The 20,001-nt window shown below is 36.1% G+C and overlaps 1 protein-coding gene across 1 annotated transcript in view; it reads left to right on the top strand.

Moving 5' to 3' along the window:
- Positions 1 to 19,778, top strand: part of TMEM236 (transmembrane protein 236) — a 41,695-nt gene extending 21,917 nt beyond the window's left edge. Inside the window, exon 4 of the mRNA XM_003342068.4 lies at positions 16,320 to 19,778. Within this exon, the coding sequence (XP_003342116.1) occupies positions 16,320 to 16,897 (578 nt within the window). The 3' untranslated portion in view covers positions 16,898 to 19,778. The remainder of the gene's footprint in view (positions 1 to 16,319) is intronic.
- The last annotated feature ends 223 nt before the right edge of the window (positions 19,779 to 20,001 follow it).

The following is a 20,001-nucleotide window of genomic DNA, read 5'->3' as shown; positions in this document are numbered from 1 at the left end:
TCAATTTTGCTACACCCCTCCAACATTTATTATTTTCCTTTTCTGTCATATTGGCCAATCTGCTACCAACCTCTTTATTTTAAAGATTAAAAAAAAACTCCCCAAAACCTTAGACTTAGAAAAGCTAAATACCTTGTCCAAGTCATGATCATAGTAACAGAAATTGAACTTGAACTTGCTTCCTCAGTTCTAATGTTACATTTTGCTTCTCTGTCTATAAAGATCAAACTTTTTCTTTGTGACCACTGATTTTTCACTACTTAAGTCTCTGAACACCCTTCTGGTTCTGGTCTTTTCATTGGAAAAACTGAGGTATGATGTTAAGGTCTTATATCTGTAGTTTATTAGCTCTATTATCATTTTCCAATTTGCTTTTGTCCTTGTTTTGTGTGTATGGTAAGATTATCCATATTTTATTAAAAACATAAAATGATTTTGTTGTTAACCTCTTAGTTGAACTTCAGAGATCTAATTCCATTGTTAAGGAGTCAGGAGCATCTTGAGGGTAGGAGCATTTGGAATAAATACACATTGGTGATGTTGAAAATTTTGTTCCATATTACCATTTGAAGACAATTCCTTTTTCTGAATTACATAAAATCTGTTTATTTTATTCTTTTCCCATTATTTTTTCTGTTAATTGCATACTTTCTCAACTCTCAGAATAACAATAATCTCCTCTCTAAAGACCTTTAAATAAGAAAATATGATGGAAGACCTCTGGCTTCTTGATTCTTATAGAGATTAATTTATAGGATTAATTTAGTTTAAAATATACACAAGAGATAGAATTTTATGTTTGCAACTAGTTTGCATCTTTACCATTTTTCATTAACTCTACTCATGTGTTTTTAGATAGGAAACTGGTAATATAGATTTAAATTAAATCCATGCAGATTATAGGGAAAATTATAATTCAAGACTGATTTTGCTTTGATAAAAAGGTGATAATGGAAGAATAAAATGATTGTTGAGTTAAGCCATGGACCCAGCTCCTTTTCTACCTCTTTTCTCTCCTTTCTTTATTTCCCTTCCTCTCCCCTTCTCTTCCAGACAGCATCTCAAAGAATTATGCCAACTGTAAGATATGGTTCTTGAAATTCAACTTTCTAATCATGACCTCCTTTCTTCTCACTTCCCCAATTTCTTGTTGACCCTAAACCTACTTCTCAACCTTATTATCACTCTTGTTCTTCAACTCATCTTTATTTTCCTAGAATATTTTCAATTACTCTTAATTCATTTACCTCCAATTCAGAATTGACCCTAAATGCATTTCTAACAACCAGACTAGAAGTTCTTGGGTCTCAGATTTTATGCCATTCCAGATCCATAAAACCCTATCTCTTTATGGCCACTCCCATCTGAATTCTTCATTGCTTCTCATTGGCTACTGATCTTGGCTTGAGAAAGTCACAAAGCATAATGTAGTATGCTAGCTACAGATTCATGGTATACAACCTTATACTGTGCCCTCTTCCACTCAACAGTGGTTTTACTTTTCCATTATTACCCTTTTATAAGGCAAAATTAGTCTCAGACCTTTATTTTCCCTTATAATTTGCATATATATAATTTAATTTAGATCTGATTGTATTTGCAATTTCTCATGTAAAGACACATTGTAGATGTAGATCCCTGTCTTGAGGATCTTATATTCTGTTCTTCCATCTCCAAAATTCCATAATTTTGACTTCCATCTTCTTCTGAAGAACTACAGGGTAGCGGAAATAAGCATCAATGCTCTTGGCTCAAATGAATGAGGTTTAAGTTTAAAGATAAAGTAGAAAGCTAGGCTAATTCCATTCCTGAGAAGAATAAACTTTCATAGTCTTTTCTTGGTATTGTTTCCTTCAGTGCTGAACTATTACATTTTTTCTCTATCTAAAGTCTCAATAATCCAAGTCTCTTTGGGAAATGGAGAGATCTGTTTTTTTTTTTTAAAACAATTTCCTTTCATCTTAGAATCAATACTGTGTATTGGATACAAGGCAGGAGAGTGGTAAGGGCTAGGCAATGGAGGTTAAGTGACTTGTCCAGGGTCACACAGCTAGGAAATGTCTGAGGCTAGATTTGAACTTAGGACCTCCCATATCTAGGCCTGGCTCTCAATCCACTGAGCTACTCAACTGCCCACAGAGATCTGTTTTTTATAGAACTGCATTTTGACCTCTGAGAGTTCTACAAACTGAAATTCTTTGATTCCATTTTATAGAATTATTTGTTGAAGGTTTAAAAAGAAAATAGACATTAAGGTTCAAGAATTATTTCCTTAGAAATCCACATTGCCTAGTAAAGTATAAAAATAGTAATTTTGTATGGTCCCCCCAAATCTCTTACCTGTTGTCAAAACTATTTTGTTTTCATAGCTTAATCTACATGTTTTAATAGATCTCTGGTCTCTTAGGGTCACAGGAGGAACTTTACAATCAACTTTTTGAAATCATGTATTTATCAGAGTTCAGACATCAGATCCTCTTGTCTTTAGAGGTTAAAGCTGATTGCCTTCTAGCCAAGACTAAACACTCTCTTCTGTCCCTAAAACCACCCCATTTTCTAAGACTTTGCCAATCAATCATAGTCACACCCTTTAATTCCTCTTTATTTTTAATCTCTCTATTAACTCATTTGTCTCTGCCTACAAACATGCTCAGGTCTTCTTTACTCTAAAAACACCTCCTTTAAATCCTGATATCCCTTTACTCTCTACTTTACAGTATTTCTTCTTCCCTTCAATGCTAAACTTTAAGAAAGTCTAGTCTGTACTTCCACCCAGCATTTCCTCACCACCCACTCAATTCTCTGTTCCCTTGTAGTGCCACATCTAGATCAGAATTTACTGAAACTACATCCCTCCAGGTCATAAGACCTGAGAGGTTTCTAAATTCAATAATCATTTCTCAACTCTTCTTCAGCTTTTGGCATAGTTAACCAGCTTTCCTTCTTCAAAAACTCTCCCACCTTGGTTTTTATTTCTAGTCATGTGGGCTTGTTGGTCCCCAGGCCTGGAATGAACTTCTCCATCACTGGCTCTTCTGTTTTCAGTTTCCTTCAAGATCCACTGAGTTAAAGCTGAAAAGGTGACTTCTATGTGAAACCTTTCTTGATTCCTTCAGCTTCTATTTCCCTGCCCCCAAACTCAAGTTATCTTGGTACTACTAGAGCCTAGGAAAGTGAAGAAAATGAGTAGTCTGAAATGGCCAACAGAGTCATTGATTTTGCTTGAATATACTTGTTATACGGGAAAGAATTATGTGGAGAGGGGAGGGATAAAGTGAGAATGATTGATTAGTGATTATAGATATAAAATATATATTCCATTGCATATTCTCCACAATAGTATATATACTATTCTCCACTATATGTATTGTGGAGAATAGTATCTGGTAGGAGAGCAATCTGGAAGGAGATATATATATATATATATATATATATATATATATATATATATATCTCCTTCCGGATCTTTGTTTTCATCTCTCAATGATCCCATAACATATTCTCCACAATAGAGATGAAAACAAAGATCTGGAAGCATTTTGTATATATCTGCATACATATGTGTTGTCTCCCTTCACTGTACTGTTATGTCTTTGAGGTCAGAGATTATTTCCATTTTGTCTCCATGTCCCAGCACTTAAATACATGTTTGTTGGTTGATTGATTTATGTCCACACTAAATCAGAATCTCAATATGGGAAAGTTCAACCTATATCAGAACAAGTGGTTACACATTGTCTGTTTGGAAAGCTTCAGAGAGGGAAACCCACTACTTCCACATTCAACTAATAAAGAGCTAGAAGTAGGACATTTTTGCTTACATTGAACCTAAATCTGTTTCTCTGAAATTTAGTCTCATTTCTTTTAGTTTTGATCATCAGGACCCAAGAAGAAAAAAAAAATCTAACCTCTCTTCCATAGGAAAATAATTTAAATAATTGACAATAGCTATCACGTGCTCCCCAGAGTCTTCTATTTTCCAGCCTAAACACATTTCTGACCTTGCTTCAGTTAGCCCTTACTTTGGGCTGGGTTCTGTGCTAAATACTGAGGATATACAGTTCATTGTATTTGTATAGGTCCTTTGATTAGAAGATAGTGAAAAAGAGGGTTTCAAGAACAGCTGCAGCTTTGGGAGTTCTTAGCTCAGAGATCATAAGGGGATCATATCATTAGTCAGAAAGAAATTACAGGGGACTCTGCTGCCACTGGGAGCAGCTGTGCTGATTGGTAACTCTTTTGCCCATACACAGTTGTGAATTTCTGTTCCAGGGTATGGAGTAGCTCTTGAAGTTGGTCACAAGGGAGCAGGACCCTGGTCACAGTTCTAAGATCAAGAAGAGAGCTAGTGCTTATGACTAGGGGGGAATAAGGATCTTTCCTGAGTAAAGACCAGAATATAGATCAAGAGAGCAGTGACTACTTCTTATCATGAATTATACCACCTTGGAAGCACTGAAAAATTGCAGTCCCCCAGAACTAGCTTTGAAAATACCAAAGAGTGCCTCTTAGTCCCAGATAAACAAAGCCCAACTTTAACTTAAAATTTAGTCAAGAAATAGGCTAGAAAAATGTGCAAATGACAGCAACAAAAAGAAATTCACCATAAGAAGCTGACACATTGGCAGGAAAGACCAAGACACAAACTCAGAAGATAATAATATGAAAATAGCTACAATCAAAGCCTCAAAGAAAAATGCTCATTGGATCCAATCCCAGCAAGAATTCCACGGAAGAATAAAAGAAAAAGTTAATAGTAGTAGAGGAAAAATTGGGAAAAGAAACAAAAGTCATGCAAGAAAATTATGAAAAGACAAGAATTTGGTAAGAGAGACACAAAAAATGATGAACAAAAGTGATATCATATAAAGCATAATTGACCTAATGGTAAAAAAAAGACTAAAAAATTCAGTGAAGAAATGTTTGTTGTTGTTCAGTTATTTCATTTGTGTCAGACTCTTCATGACCACATTTGGGATATTTTTGGCAAAGATACTAGAGTGGTTTGCCTTTTCCTTCTCTAGTTTATTTTACAGATGAAGAAACTGAGGTAAACATGGTTAATTGACTTGTCCAGGGGCACACAACTAGTAAGTATCTGAAACCAGATTTAAACTCAGGTCTTCCTGACTCCGGTTTCAGTGTTTTATCCACTGAGACTCTTAGTAAAAAACAGGCCCATTAGAAGAGGAGGTACAAAATTCACTGAACAAAAGAATTTTCTTAAAAATTAGAATTGAGCAAATGGAAGCTAATGACTCCATGAGACACAAAGAAACAGTAATATGAGGTAAAAAAAGAAAAAAAAGAAAAAGTGTGCAATATATCATCAGAAAAACAACTGACCTAGAAAAAAAGATGAAAGAAATAATTTAAAGTCTATGATCAAAACTGGAAGGCTATGATCAGAAAAAGAGCCCAGACAACATATTTTAAGAAATTATACAGGAAAACTTCTCTGATAAGATTTAGATGGTAAAATAGAAATGGGAAGAATTCCTCCAGAAAGAGATCCCAAAATGAAAACCCTAATTCCAGAGCTCCTAGGTCAAGGAGAAATAGAGCAAACAGCCCCAAAGACCACAGTATGGATTACACACTTAAAAAAACAAACAAACATTATTTTATTTGGTCATTTCCAAACATTATTCATTGGAGACAAAGATCATTTTCTTTTCCTACCCCCCCCCTCCAGCCGACACATGATTCCACTAGGTATCACATGTGTTCTTGATTGGAACCCATTTCCTTGTTGTTGCTTTTGCATTAGAGTATTTATTTAGAGTCTCTCCTCAGACATGTCCCCTCAACCCCTGTAGTCAAGCAGTTGCTTTTCCTCGGTGTTTTTACTCCCACAGTTTGTCCTCTGCTTGTGGATAGTGTTTTTCTCCTAGATCCCTGCAGATTGTTCAAGGACATTGCATTGACACTAATGGAGAAGTCCATTACATTCGATTGTACCACAGTGTATCAGTCTCTGTGTACAATGTTTTCCTGGTTCTGCTCCTTTTGCTCTGCATTGATTCCTGGAGGTTGTTCCAGTCTCCATGGAATTCCTCCACTTTATTATTCCTTTTAGCACAATAGTATTCCATCACCAACTTATACCACAATTTGTTCAGCCATTCCCCAATTGAAGGGCACCTCCTCATTTTTCAATTTTTGGCCACCACAAAGAGTGCAGCTATGGATATTCTTGTACAAGTCTTTTTCCTTATTATCTATTTGGGGGTACAAACCCAGCAGTGCTATGGCTGGATCAAAGGGTAGACATTCTTTTATCGCCCTTTGTGCATAGTTCCAAATTGCCCTCCAGAATGGTTGGATCAATTCACAACTCCACCAGCAATGAATTAATGTCCCTACTTTGCCACATCCCCTCCAGCATTCATTACTTTCCTTTGCTGTCATGTTAGCCAATCTGCTAGGTGTGAGGCTATACCTCAGAGTTGTTTTGATTTGCATCTCTCTGATAATAAGAGATTTAGAACACTTCTTCATGTGCTTATTAATAGTTTTGATTTCTTTATCTGAAAACTTCCTATTTATGCCCCTTGCCCATTTATCAATTGGAGAATGGCTGGATTTTTTGTACAATTGATTTAGTTCTTTGTAAATTTGAGTAATTAAACCTTTGTCAGAGGTTTTTATGAAGATTGTTTCCCAATTTGTTGATTCCCTTCTGATTTTAGTTACATTGGTTTTGTTTGTACAAAAACTTTTAAATTTGATGTAGTTAAAATTATTTATTGTACATTTTGTGACTCTTTCTATGTCTTACTTGGTTTTAAAGTCTTTCCCTTCCCAAAGGTCTGACATGTATACTATTCTGTTTTTGCCTAAGGATTACACACTTTTTAGTAGGTCCCACACTAAAGGAATGGAGTACTTGGAATATGACATTCCAGAAGGCAAAGGGACTAGGATTTGAATAAAGAATATCCTATCCAGCAAAACTGAGTATAATCTTTCAGGGGAAAAAATAAAAATCTATGAAACAGAAAACTTTCAAGCATTCATGATGAAAAGACCGAATTGAAAATTTCATATAGAAATACAAGACTCAAGAAGGCACAAAAAGGTGAACATTAAAGAGCAATCATAAGGGATTCCATAAAATAAAAATATTTCTATTCATGAATGGGAAGATGATATACCTAGTTCTTAAAGACTTTATCATTATTAGGGCTGTTATAAGGAGTCTACACAGACAGAGGACATGAATGTGAATCAAATATGTAAGGATGATCTCAAAAAAAATGGAAGGGCAAGAAAGATGGAAGAAGGAAGAGGAAGAATGGGGAAAATTTTCTCACATACAAGAAGCTGCTTTTTTGAGATGGTAAAGAATTAGAAATGGAGGAAATGTCTATTAATTATTAAATGTTTGAATACATTTTTGCTATATGATTGTGATGGAATACTGTTGTGCTATAAGACATGACAAGGCAAATCAAATGTGAAAGACTTGGCTACTCTGATCAGTACAATAACTCAAGACATTCCAAAGGACTCATGATGAAAAAGTGATATCCACGACCGGAGAAATAGCTGATAAACCCCGAGTACAAATTAAAGCATAATTTTTACTTTACTTTTTTTGCTTTTCCCCCAATATGGCTAATATGGAAATAATATTTTGCATGATTTATCTAATGATTGTTTTCTCAGTAGGTGAAGGAGGGGAGGGCTGGATGAGAATTTGAAACTCAAAATTTAAAAAGAAAGGAATTATAAAAGTGAACTAATAAAACATTTAAAAGAAAAAATAAAATATTTTGAAAAAAGACAATAGTGAATGAATTTAAATTAAAAGAATTTATTGGGGAGGAACTTTGGCATCATATGTTTAGAATGAAGTATTCATAACTTTAATCATTCAGCCAGCTTTTGACTGGACAATGGCCAAGAATGGATTTTTGCTTTCTTTCCTTTGACAGAATACAGTTTACCATTTCCTGGATTATAAACAACACTGACTCTTAAACCAATCTCCAAAGTGTAGCCAAAGTGCTACGCTCTTAAAATTGGCTCAGGGTTTTGAATTATAGCCAAAAATATTATCTACTGGGAGAAATGTAGTCTATGGAGAAACTCCTTCAAAAGGAAAAAAAAAGAATATAAAATATTCCTAGAGATATCCCTTTAAACAAACATAGATTTTTATATATTGGATCTATATCTAGCTACATATGTATTTCTTTCTTGAATTGTCAGTTTTTCCTTAATTTCTCTTAGGAAACAAGGTGTTTTTTTACTCAAAGAGATATACTATAGACTATGTGAATATCTTTCTGTATATGTTTATGGTGGGATGGGGTGGTATAGTTGATAGAGAGACAAACTTTGAGCAAGAAAAACTTGAATTCAAATCTCGCTTCTAACTTTTGCTAGATATATGACTCAGAGCAGCCTTTATTTTCTTTTTTAAAAGGTTAATTATTTTTTTATTTAACTCCTCTCTCCATTCCCCACACCACAGAAGGGTATCATCTGGCAAAATATGTAGCTTATTTTAGGTCTTTTATATTTCTATTATCTCAGTTCATTTTCTGGAGGTGAACATTTATAACTCATTCTTCAAATAATAAATCTGTATCTCTATACAATATTCTTTCTCTTGGTTCTACTCATTTAATTCTTCATTATCCCAGGCAGTTTGTTTCAATATTTTTTTTAGTTGACTTGCTCATCATTTATTATGGTGCAGTAGTATTCCCTCAAATCATATACTACTATTTCTTTAGCCATTCCACAATTTCCCGTATTTTGCCATCACAAAAAGAGTGGCAATAGGACAGAGAGGTTCTTTTCTTTTCTCTCTTTGGGAAATAGACCCAGAAATGGCATTGCTAAGCCTAAGGACACATAGAATTTTATAGCTATAAAATTCTATGTGTCCTTAGGTGTAATTCCAAAATTATTTCCCAAAATGGTTGGATCAGTTCACAGTTCAACCAGAAGTGAATTAATGCTCCCACTTTTTCATATCTTAAGAATTAAAATTGCCTCTTCCTGTTATTATTATTATTGACTTTCCCCCATCAAATGTGAGCAATTTGAAGATAAGTGGTTGGACAAGATGATCTCTTGTGGTCCCTTTGAGCACTACAAGCACTAATTGAATGTATTCTAGATAATAGCTAACAATTCTGTATCTCTTTCAGTTTATAGAATGTGACCCTCTGCACTACGAGTTATTAGGTTATAATTTTTGAGGGCTATTACTTTAAAATACAAGCAATTTTCTCACTGAAGAAGCAACTAGTGGCTCAAGGATTTAGAAGCTAGAAAAGATGTTAGAGGTCCATCAGATGATTATCCCCATTTAAAGATGAAAAAAAAATGAGCCCCAAAGAAATTTCCAGACCTCACTGAAAAACAGAACTAGAATTCCATTCCAGGTAATCTGTTTCTAAATCTCTACATATCCTGAAGTTTGGTTCTGATAAGTGCAAATAATGAATTCCTTCAAATGGCCACATATTTAAATTCAAACTCTTCAAAGTTAGAATTATGTAAAATAAAGTAATTGCTCTTAACTCAATGAAAATATTTTTCTTCTAGTTCTGCTTACTTCACTCTGTACAGGTTTCTCCGAAAGAGTTCCTTTCGTCATATCTTATGGCACAATCATATTTCATTACATTCATGTCCTATATTTATTCAGTCATTTCTCAATTGATGGATATCCCCTTTGCCCCTAATTCTTTGATGCAACTTAGAGCTGCTATATTTTTGTACCTAAGGGTCCTTTTCCTCTTTCTTTGGCCCAATGAGGGCAGAGGTTTAATTGTAGTATAGGTCACAACACAGTTTGGTGGCTTTTTGCTCAGAGATCCAAATTGCTTTCAGGGGCAGCTTGACTAATTTACCACTAATTCATCACTATTGATCCACTCATTTAGCTCCACCAACAAACAGTACACAGTGTGCCTGTCTTCCTGTAGTCCCTCCATTTTCCTTTTTTTTTTGTTCATCCCCCCATATGATTATGGGTGTGTAAAACAACTTCAGTGTTTAAATTTGTATTGCTATAATTATTAGTGACTCAAAACATTTTTTATATAACTATTGATGGTGTTGATTTCTTCTTTTGAGAACTGCCTATAAATATCCTTTTACCATTTATATTTTGAGAATATCCATCATTCATTAAAATCACTTCCATATATATTGGATATCAGACCTTTATCTGCAAATCTTGCTGTAAGTCCCCCCCCCCCACATACACTTTGAATCATCCTCTCTGTTCATGAATTCTTCCTTTTTCTTAACAACCTCTCTTTACCAATATAAGTTTTATTTGGAAATCAAATATATAAAGAAAAAGTCAAGGTAATATTTAATTCAGAGATTCTAGGCTCTCCAAGAAATCTGTGGATAGATTTCAAATGTCTTGCTTAAACTAGATTTGTAGGTATAAATACATTGTTAGTCACTAGTCAAGGAAACTGATTTCACTGTTTGCATTCTAAATTCTTGAATTTGTTGCTGCTTGCAGAGTTGTGAGGGGTAATGGTACAATCTCAGTGGCATCTCATCATTTAAATACAATACCTTGAAATGTGTCCAGGCTCTGCTTCCATGTGTCCAGATAAATGTTTTTATCAACAGTATTGATAAGACTGAATGCTTACCTGGGTAAAGGTTTAAAAACAAAAGTGCAGATTTTCAGCCCTGCTTTCTCCCTTCATCCTGCCCCCGTCAAAGGATAAATATTTAGAAGTCTTCTTTACCCCCCCCCCCCCAATATATCACTGCATGGTGTGAATTTTAAAACTACTCCACCCTACTCAGGCTGCACTTTAGAAGATCTGATTTAGCTATTTCCTGATTAGTAACAATGGAGATACTTGGTTTAACAGAATCAAGTTTTGGGAACTATACATTTCTCCACCCTACTTAGTTTAACATGGTTAGGAATGCCTGCACCATACTCAAAGATTTAATTATCTGAGGAAATGGCCTTCAACAGACATGTGCAGAAAAAGTGAACAGCCCCCTGGGCTGTCCTAAGTCAAGATAAGCTATCATTGGTACAGATGAGACACAGGGAAGTGATGTAAAACCGTCTATATAAGGCACGCCACTTGCTCTCTCTGTCTCTGTCTCTGTCTCTGTTTCTGTCTCTGTCTTTCCCCAGGGAGGTGACTCTGGCTGGCAGCATGCTAAGCGTTTTGACATCTTGGCATGGTGGCAGCTATTGTCTGGGTTTGGTGGTTTGCCCTTGAGCTGATTCAGGTTCAGGCATTTTGGCTGAGCCCTTTGGAGTTCAGGCTGATTCTTTCTTCCTTACTCTTCAAAACCTTATCTTCCTAGAGCCTCTGTCTTCCTCCTGGCAATAGCCAGGAGGGAGAAATCCTATACCCTTTTCCTTCTTCCTTCTTCTTAATTTCTTTCCACTATATAAATTAAATCACCATAAATTTCCATCTGACTTGGTTATATTTCTTTTATATTTGGGATATCCATGGTAACCAAATAATTAACATAGTTTAGGTCACAATGCTAAATTATCTTTTACAATGGGGGATTACACTGAGAAAAGCCATCCATATATTCTTCTCTATTCCCAGAGATTGTTTGCTGTGTTTGGTTTGATCCATTCCTTTGGAACAGAAATTTTCTCTGTGTGGATCTTACAGAAGTCTTAAACTTGTAATTTCGACCTTAAAAAGTCATGCTCCAAAAACTGACCTCAGAAAAAATACCCCGTTTAAGTATCTACCAGGAAACCAAGGCTCAAGAGCCTCATTGCCATTTTTACCCCTTCTTTCTCTCCTTGTTCTTTTCTTCTCCCCTTTCAACTCACTCAGAGAACAAATGTCATATCACTCTAACCATTGTTACTGGGCAAGACATGACTATCTGTCACCCTTTGGGGACATTCACAATCTCTCTGACTGACTAGACCAAAAATCCCTTCTTTGGCTTGCATTCATAGGCAATAAAATTTTGTAATTTACAATTTTGACCAGCCCCTCTTCCTGAATAGACTTTCCTTTCTTGGCTTCAGAGGCCAATTCTCCTGCATGATTCCCCCAAGATGAAATATTTAGAGACTTTTTCATTTTCATATTTAAATTTCCAGATACCAAGTACAGTATTTGGCACATAGGATAGATATAGGGACTGGACCTGTGGTTTCATTTTGGTTTAGGAAACTTTAAAATAAGGAAACTTTCCTCATTAATGCAAATCAGGACTTTCTCTGAAGTGTATAGCCATTTACCAAAGAGATTTAAGTGGAAAAGCCGATGCACAGAGACAGTCCCACTCTCTTGGCATTGCAAGCCTGGGTCCAGTGGCATGAAAAATTGTTACATCTGGAGACTTCCTCAGCTGCACTGGATGGTCGTGTTGTCTTTTGTGCTCCAACATGCCCTAAGCACTCCACAGTGCTTTGCTGCGTCGCCCTCTCAGTCGTTGAACCTTCTTATTGGTTTCTTCCGCCTGTTCAGCCGAAGCAGTCTTCACGTGCTGGGTGAGTAAAGCACTGGTTCACCATGGGTCGACGACCCGATGGCTACCCTCACAAGGTTTTGCCGGCCTGTCGAAGCCTTTGCCTGGGGTGTGGCCGCTGCCACATGCTAGCAGCTACTGGGAGCCACAAGTGAGAGCTGGGTGTCAGGTGGGGGTCAGAGGCTGGAGAGCTGCCCTAGGAGGGCATGACAAGCCCTCCATACCAGAGATACTACCCCTTCCAGAGCACCCCATACACCCCAAATGAAAGAAAAAACATTTATTAAATGCTCATTTGATGCCCTTACTGACTTCTTGATGACAGAATCGCTAATCCTTCTATCCATCAGTAGTTGAATTAATATGGAGCTATAAGCTCATACTTTTGATTCACTGATGGTGGAGGGAAAGTGAGAATATTCTTTGTTGCCCCATTGACATATCCAGGCTTTCCCTCCTCAATCTCTCAGTAACTGCTTCTCCTTTGAGATTCATTCAATCCATATTTATCACCAGATCAAAATTCTAGTAGCCTCTTATCTACAGACCTTCAGGAAACTCTTCCTTCCTCAATGAATTTGGTGCTTGATTTATAGTCTTTCTCTCCTCAACCACTTCCCTTATATCAAGGGATTTCAACATACACATTGATATTCCCTTTAACATTTTAACATTCCAGTTTTTCAATTTACCCATTTCCCATAATCTACTTCTCCTTCCCATGCCAGTTATGCACAGAAATAATCAAATCCTAGAACTTCCCATCACCCATAAGTTTTCACTTCCATGTTCATGAGCTCTGCAATTTCTTTTTCTGATCATAATCTTTAGTCATTCTACTCTTTCCTCTTTCCTATGACATATAATCTTCTTTTTCATCTCCACCATAATTTCTAGTCACTCAGTCATTTTGTTATTTTCCAGACCATGCTTGATTATATTCTCCTTCCTTCTCTATCTTAACTCTTTCATAAGCCAATTCAACTATGTGCTACCAAGTCCTTTGTCTTTATCCTAGCAAGGATTTTGTTTTGCCTAGCCCTAGTCTTGGTTTACTCTCACCATCTGGTGACTTTGTTCTTATGACATGCTGCTGAATGAAGCAGGAGAAAATCATGAATTTATGCTAATTGGATCTACTACAAATTTGTGTCCAAATCTCCCCTGGGTCCTCATTGTGGTAACGGACTTCTTTAATACTCCCTTAATAGACTCACTATTGCATTTACCTTAGTGGCTTGTCCAAATCTTTTTATCCTTCAAACCTTCCAGGACCCTTTTACTCCCCACTCATTCAGCTGACAACTTTGATTCATCATTGCTGAAAAGAATTAAGTTTATTCACCAAGAACTTCCTCTTCTTTCTTCCTCCTCATCTCATATCCTTAAAATGTCTTCTATTAATTCCTTCTTTGCCCCTGTGGCACATAAAGAGGGGGTCCTTTTGCTTGACATGCATGAGGGATCCCATATCATCTTGTCTTCTTTAAATGTTTTCTCTCTCTACCATTCTTCCTTTCTCATTAATTTTCAATATCTCCCCTGACTCTAGGCTGCTCCTCTGCTGCCTACACAAATGTTTATGTTTCCATCATCCTAAAATCTCCCCTTACTAGCTATTGTCTTATATCTCTTCTCCCTTTCCTGGCTAACCTCCATGAGAGGGTTGTTTCTAATTGGTCCCTCCATTTCCTTGGCATTTCCTATCTTTTAAACTTTGCAGTCTGTTTTCCAAACTCTACTGTTGTACTGAAACCATTCTCCCTAAAGTTATCAGTGTTCTCTTAATTGCCCAATTGAATAGCTTTTTTCTCAATCTTCATCCTTTTTGACCTCTCTGTAGTTTTCAGTGCCATCCACAATGCTCTCCGTATTGCTTTCTTCACTCCTGGTTTTCAAGTCACTCTTTTCTCTTGCTTCTCCCCCTGCCTGTCTGAGTACTCCTCAACAAGCTATATGGATGTATGTATCTTCATTTTCTGAAATGAATAAAATATTCACTCCTTCTTGGGCTCCTTTGCTGGATCCTCACCCAGGTCATGGTCAGTAACTAAGACTGTTTGAGCCTCATTAAAATGTGAGATCCTTGAAGACAGGAACAGTCTTTTGGCCTTTCTTTGAATCTCTGGTGTTTAGCACAATTCTTGTTATGAAATGAATACTTAATACATGGTTGTTGACTAATAACTAGTAATTAGCATTAATAAATGAAAAACAACTAGTCATATGATTGTTTCTGGTTGTTTCCAGACATAGTTTCTACTGGGCATGGTGTTTTAGCTTCTCCCTCCCTGCTTTCTGTCTTTAGATTCATCTAGAGTCATTAGCAGAGATGTTACCTCTTCCCTATAAAAGGGAGAGTGGGCTTTTTCATCACTCTTTCAATTTAGGTCCCAGGTGTAAGCTCCAGTTCTTGTAGAAGATATCCTTCATAAAACCAGCATCTGCTTTTCTTTCTCTTGCTGAGAGCCTGTCACTTCCCAGAACATTGTCTGATATAGGCTTTTCTTCTTCAAAAGAAGAATGTCGACTCCAAGAAATAAGTTCCTTTGAAACACAGGCCATGCAGTCAGCTAAGAAGAGCCTACGGACATTGAAGTCTGACTCAGAGTTAGAAAATCCACATTAGACTTACGTAATCGCCAATTACCAAACCACACCACTTTAGACTTATTTTTAGGGGCTTCCTTTTCAATAAACTGCTGAAGACTCTCTGGGTCTGAAGTACCCCAGTTTTTATCAGCCAACAATTCTTTTTGTTCACTTGTACAAATGAATGGGAGAAGGAAAGCAAAATATCCTTGAGTAGAACCATTTGGGGATCTCACATTCCTTTTCAATCTTCTGCTCCTGAATCCTTTCCTTGTATCTACTGGCAATAAATATTAAGTCCTCATACCTATGAATAGATATAATGCTACTTTGTTCTTCTGTAATCTTCAGTAGTTCCTTCTTTTTCTTTAGGCTAAATGCAAACTCCTTTGCCTGCCCTTCAAAGCCTTCCTATAATCTTTCTCTACCTTTTCCATCTAGACTTATTGCTCCCTTTCATGCACAATAATCATTAAGCTAATTATGCTCTTTCTTTTCTCTTTACCTCTTTTACTTCTGGGACTTTACTCATGACATCTCCTATATCTGGAATAGTTTTTCTTCAGCCTTTGGGATTCCTACCCATTTTCTTTTTTTTTTTAACTCAAATGCTGCTGCTTCCATGAAGCCATCCATCTCTTTCTTACTTCTCTTATCTCTTTCCCTTTGATCTGCCAATTAATAACAACCTTTCCTATTGAGTATCCCCATGACATCTCAGTAATGCACTTATTGAGTAATCTTCTATCAGTGCTGCCAAGCTCAAATAAAAATGGGGACCATTAAACTGTACATAAAGATCCTTGATGGCTGCACATGGACTTAGAAAACCATGCAATAACATTATCCATACTCTATTGTAGTTTTAATTTATTTTGAAAAATATTTCCCAATTAGGAGTATTGTGGGTCATATATTGCCCATGAGCCTCATGTCTGACTCCCGGCAACTTTGTTGTATGTTATAGCTATTCTTTTTTAAGTTTTATCCTCTTGTTGGACTGTCTGCAACATCCTAGTTTTAGAAACTTGAGAATTAAGATCTGTGTCTCAGCTAACTTTTTAATCCCCACCAGTGCTCTGCTAGGTCTTTAAGAAATTTTTGTTCAATTATTTTGACATTAACTTGAAATGACATCACCAATAAATTAATAGCTATCTCTAGATCTGTGTCTTACATGGTCTATATAGAATATGCTAAAGTTCCACTGTAAAGAATTATAACTTTTTAATTGACCCTGTTAAATATTTGATTTATTTCAGAAAAGGAAGAGCCACAAATCCATTCAACTAGTTTACAGCAAGTGAAAACTGTGACTGAGCAGGTGAAGACAAGTGAGGGAAACAATACAGTCTCTGAGACCAACATCTTTCCTGTCCCCAGGCCAAGATCATTTGGCCAGAACGGTCAACCTGTATCTTCTGTGGCTGATGAGTCACCATTCGATTCTGGAATTTTGAGAGCAATGTCCCAGAAAGACAAGCGTGCGGAGATTTTTCTGACTAGTTTCATTATTTGGTCTGACACCATTGAGATGCTGCGTGTATCTGGACATCGTGATGTGTTTAGGTCAGGGTGGTTATACCCTGTTTACATATTTAGCTACATCTCTTTGCTTCGAATCATATTCATACCACAATTCAGTCTTCTCAGCTCCTTAGGTGTCTTTTTACAGGACTTCCCTTTTATTTTTGTTCGAGTCAGTTTGATTGCTGCTTTGGGGACAATCACTCCTGTTTTAGGTCTTCTAAAAAACATTCTAGTAACTCTTTCTTATTTTTACTTCAACTACTTAACTAAATTGAGAGTTTTCACCACCCACGAAATATCTTCCTTTTAGATAGAAAATGTTCTATCTAAAAAGTATAGTAAGACCTTACTCTGGTCATTCCTTTTCCTATTCCCTAGTCAATCTGAGGTCTGAGTAGAAAAAACACCACCACATGAAATATGGATTTGCTAAGCAAACTAATAATAAACAAGGATTTAGATTGAATATTCAATCTTCTTAAGGAAACATTTTTTAAACATGTGAACCTATCAATTATTTGCAATCTAATGGGTGCTATTTATAAATGGAGTTTTATTTATTCTTTAAAATACTTACCCAAAGGCCCTCCCCTGGAAAGGTCCCATTAGCTCTTTAGGATTTGAGAAATAGAGTTTACTATTTTCACACATCTTTTATTATTTTGCAGTTGTTCTATGAGACTTTTCATGAATATGGACTTATTTTCCCCAAAGTAAGTCCCACATGGAGGTTTTTTAATATGCAACAAAACCAATGACAGTCAATTGGAAATTAACCTGTGAAAAGTAGTAGAAGTGTGGGGCTGATGTGTAGATTACATGTCTTATAATATTGAAAATATCCATGATTTATTTACGTATAATGCAAGCCAGGCAATGTATGGGCTCATCTCAAGGGGCAAGGGTCCTTCAATAGGCAGATTTAATTGCACAAATGTGTTCAAAGCTTAGCTCCTAGCAACCAGATATTTCAATTTCTGTTTACATACTATCAGATTTTTAAAACCTGTATATACGTTGTGTTGTCACTAGTGGAATATAAGATCCCCGAGGACAGAGACTTTTAAGTATGGTGCCTTTCAGATTAGCACCTTCTCTGCAGCTTAGAGCACTGCTTAGTACCTTGAGAGTTTAAGCAACTTGCCCAGAATCACATAGCCAATATGTGTCAGAGGTAAGGTTCAAGGTTAAGTCTTCCTGGCTTCTAGGTCAGCTATTTATCCATGAAGCTGACTGCCTCTCCACTTTGCACATAGTAGGTACTTAATAAATGTCCTTTGAATATTGAATAAATACTGATGTGATAATAAGCAGGAATGTTGTTTATCATCATGAAGGCAAGATGAGGTTCAATAGCAAAATGACACTGGGACTATCCATAAAGCCTAGAGATATAAATGTGGACACAGACATAATAGAGACCCTTTGGAACCCATTTTATTGTTATTAGGATTTGAACAAAAGTGGGTCTAATCTGGCCCTTGAAATAGCAAAAGAACTTAATATATATTGAATTGGAATCAATTTCTAACAAAATTCTTTTCTAATAAAGTCAGATATACGAGCATTTTATGTTTGCCTTTTGGAATTAATTTTTGTTTTTATATTTCAACGTGGGTGTGCCTGATGTTTTCGGAAGTTACAACACTTCAAACAAAATAATGAAACCACTTAACTTAAAAGGATATGTGAAACTATTCAGTTTCCTCATTTAATTAACAGTAGAGGACTGTATTTCATTCAAACAACAAGACCCCAGAGCATAGAAAATACTTCACAAATATATGTTGAATAGGAATCAATTTCTAAAAAACTTCTTTTCCACCTAAAGTCAACTCAATCATTTGAACAAATAAAGAGAGCAACAGTTCAGATATACCAGTATTTTACTCAACAAAGTTGAAATGATGAGGGAAAGTATATTAATGGAGTACTGGGACTTAAACTCGATGGGATTGGATGAAAAGTTCTATTATTCAGTTTATGCTATATTTCTAGCTTCTGAGAAGACTTTAGTGGCTGTTCCCAAACCATAATGAATGTGATAAATAAGAATGTGAGAATGACGATGCAAGGGCATAATTACAACATATACATTAGAGGCTATGATGTACTTGTTCTGCTTTGGACCAAACGAATGGATAGATAGATATCTTGGTTAAAAGTCAAATGGCCAATGTTATTAGTAAAAAAGATCAATTTGCAAATTTGTCATCAGATAGTGTTGTATTTATATTTCTAGGGTCAAGTTTTATCAATTGGCTGGTTGAAAGAACTTATATCATCTTCACATTAGTGATTGTTCCTGGAAAATGAGAATAGTGAGCCTGGATTTCAAAAATAGGCATAAATTCCACTAGATATCTCAACTATTCACTATTTTAATAGAATTAAAGTTCCCAAGTTAGAAGGTGGTTGTTATGTAAGGAAAGATGGTATGCATTATCCTTAATAATAGATCTACAAATTGGACCTCATCTTCTGGATCTGTCAATTTTTCTTCCTTGTTTGAAAACTTTTTCTCCTCATCTGTTATATTTATATATTTCTACAAATCTTGGAAGTCCTTCAGTAATTGAGACATCTTGAAGGAAACACATGTAAAACAGGTGCTATTAAAGTTGTATTTTTAAAATACTTGCACATTCATTACATTTGCATTTTTAAGCAAACATCGTGGGTTGTGTCCTCTTCATATTTCACATATTTTATTCTGGGTTGATGCATTTATTATGGTTTCTCTAGCAAGTTCATTTATATCATTCATGTAAGAGTTCTGAAGACAATGGGAGGTCACAGAGGTAAATGGAGTTAGAGAATGGGAAAAGTAACAAAGGTGAAGAGAGAGACAAACATCACCTTTGTACACCTAAACACACACTTGAGCAACTAGGTGGGTCAGTGGATAGACTGTCAGGTCTGGAGTCAGAAGGACCTTAGTTCAAATTTGACCTTCCTCAGACACTTACTAGTTGTGTGTCCTTGGGCAAGTTTGCCTTAGTTTCCTCATTTTTTAAATGATCTGGAGAAGGAAATGGAAACACTCCAATATATTTGCCAAGAAAATTCCAAATGGTATCATGAAGTTAGACATGACTGAAAATGACTAACCAATAGTACATCTGAACTGCAACTAACTGTAATTATAACTGGGGAAAATACAGTTGAGTGGGATGCAGCAATGACAATGTCAAAGAAGAAAACACCATCATGGAGTCATTCTGAACACTATAAGAGGTAGCCTGTCCCACAGAGATTTAGGTCTTTGTCCTCTCAGAATTTGAGGGAGGAGATGTTTTATGGGAAAAGAATATACCATGATACTAAGACCTACAGGATGAAGAACAGGGCCAATTGTGCTATTTACTCCCCAAGACCATAAGCCAAGGAATAGAGATGCACTTTTATGTGAAA

Source organism: Monodelphis domestica, chromosome 5, assembly GCF_027887165.1.
Source record: "Monodelphis domestica isolate mMonDom1 chromosome 5, mMonDom1.pri, whole genome shotgun sequence".
Lineage (NCBI taxonomy): Eukaryota > Metazoa > Chordata > Mammalia > Didelphimorphia > Didelphidae > Monodelphis > Monodelphis domestica.
The sequence above is the reverse complement of the archived record's forward strand: the minus strand, read 5'-3'. Positions and strand labels throughout refer to the sequence as shown.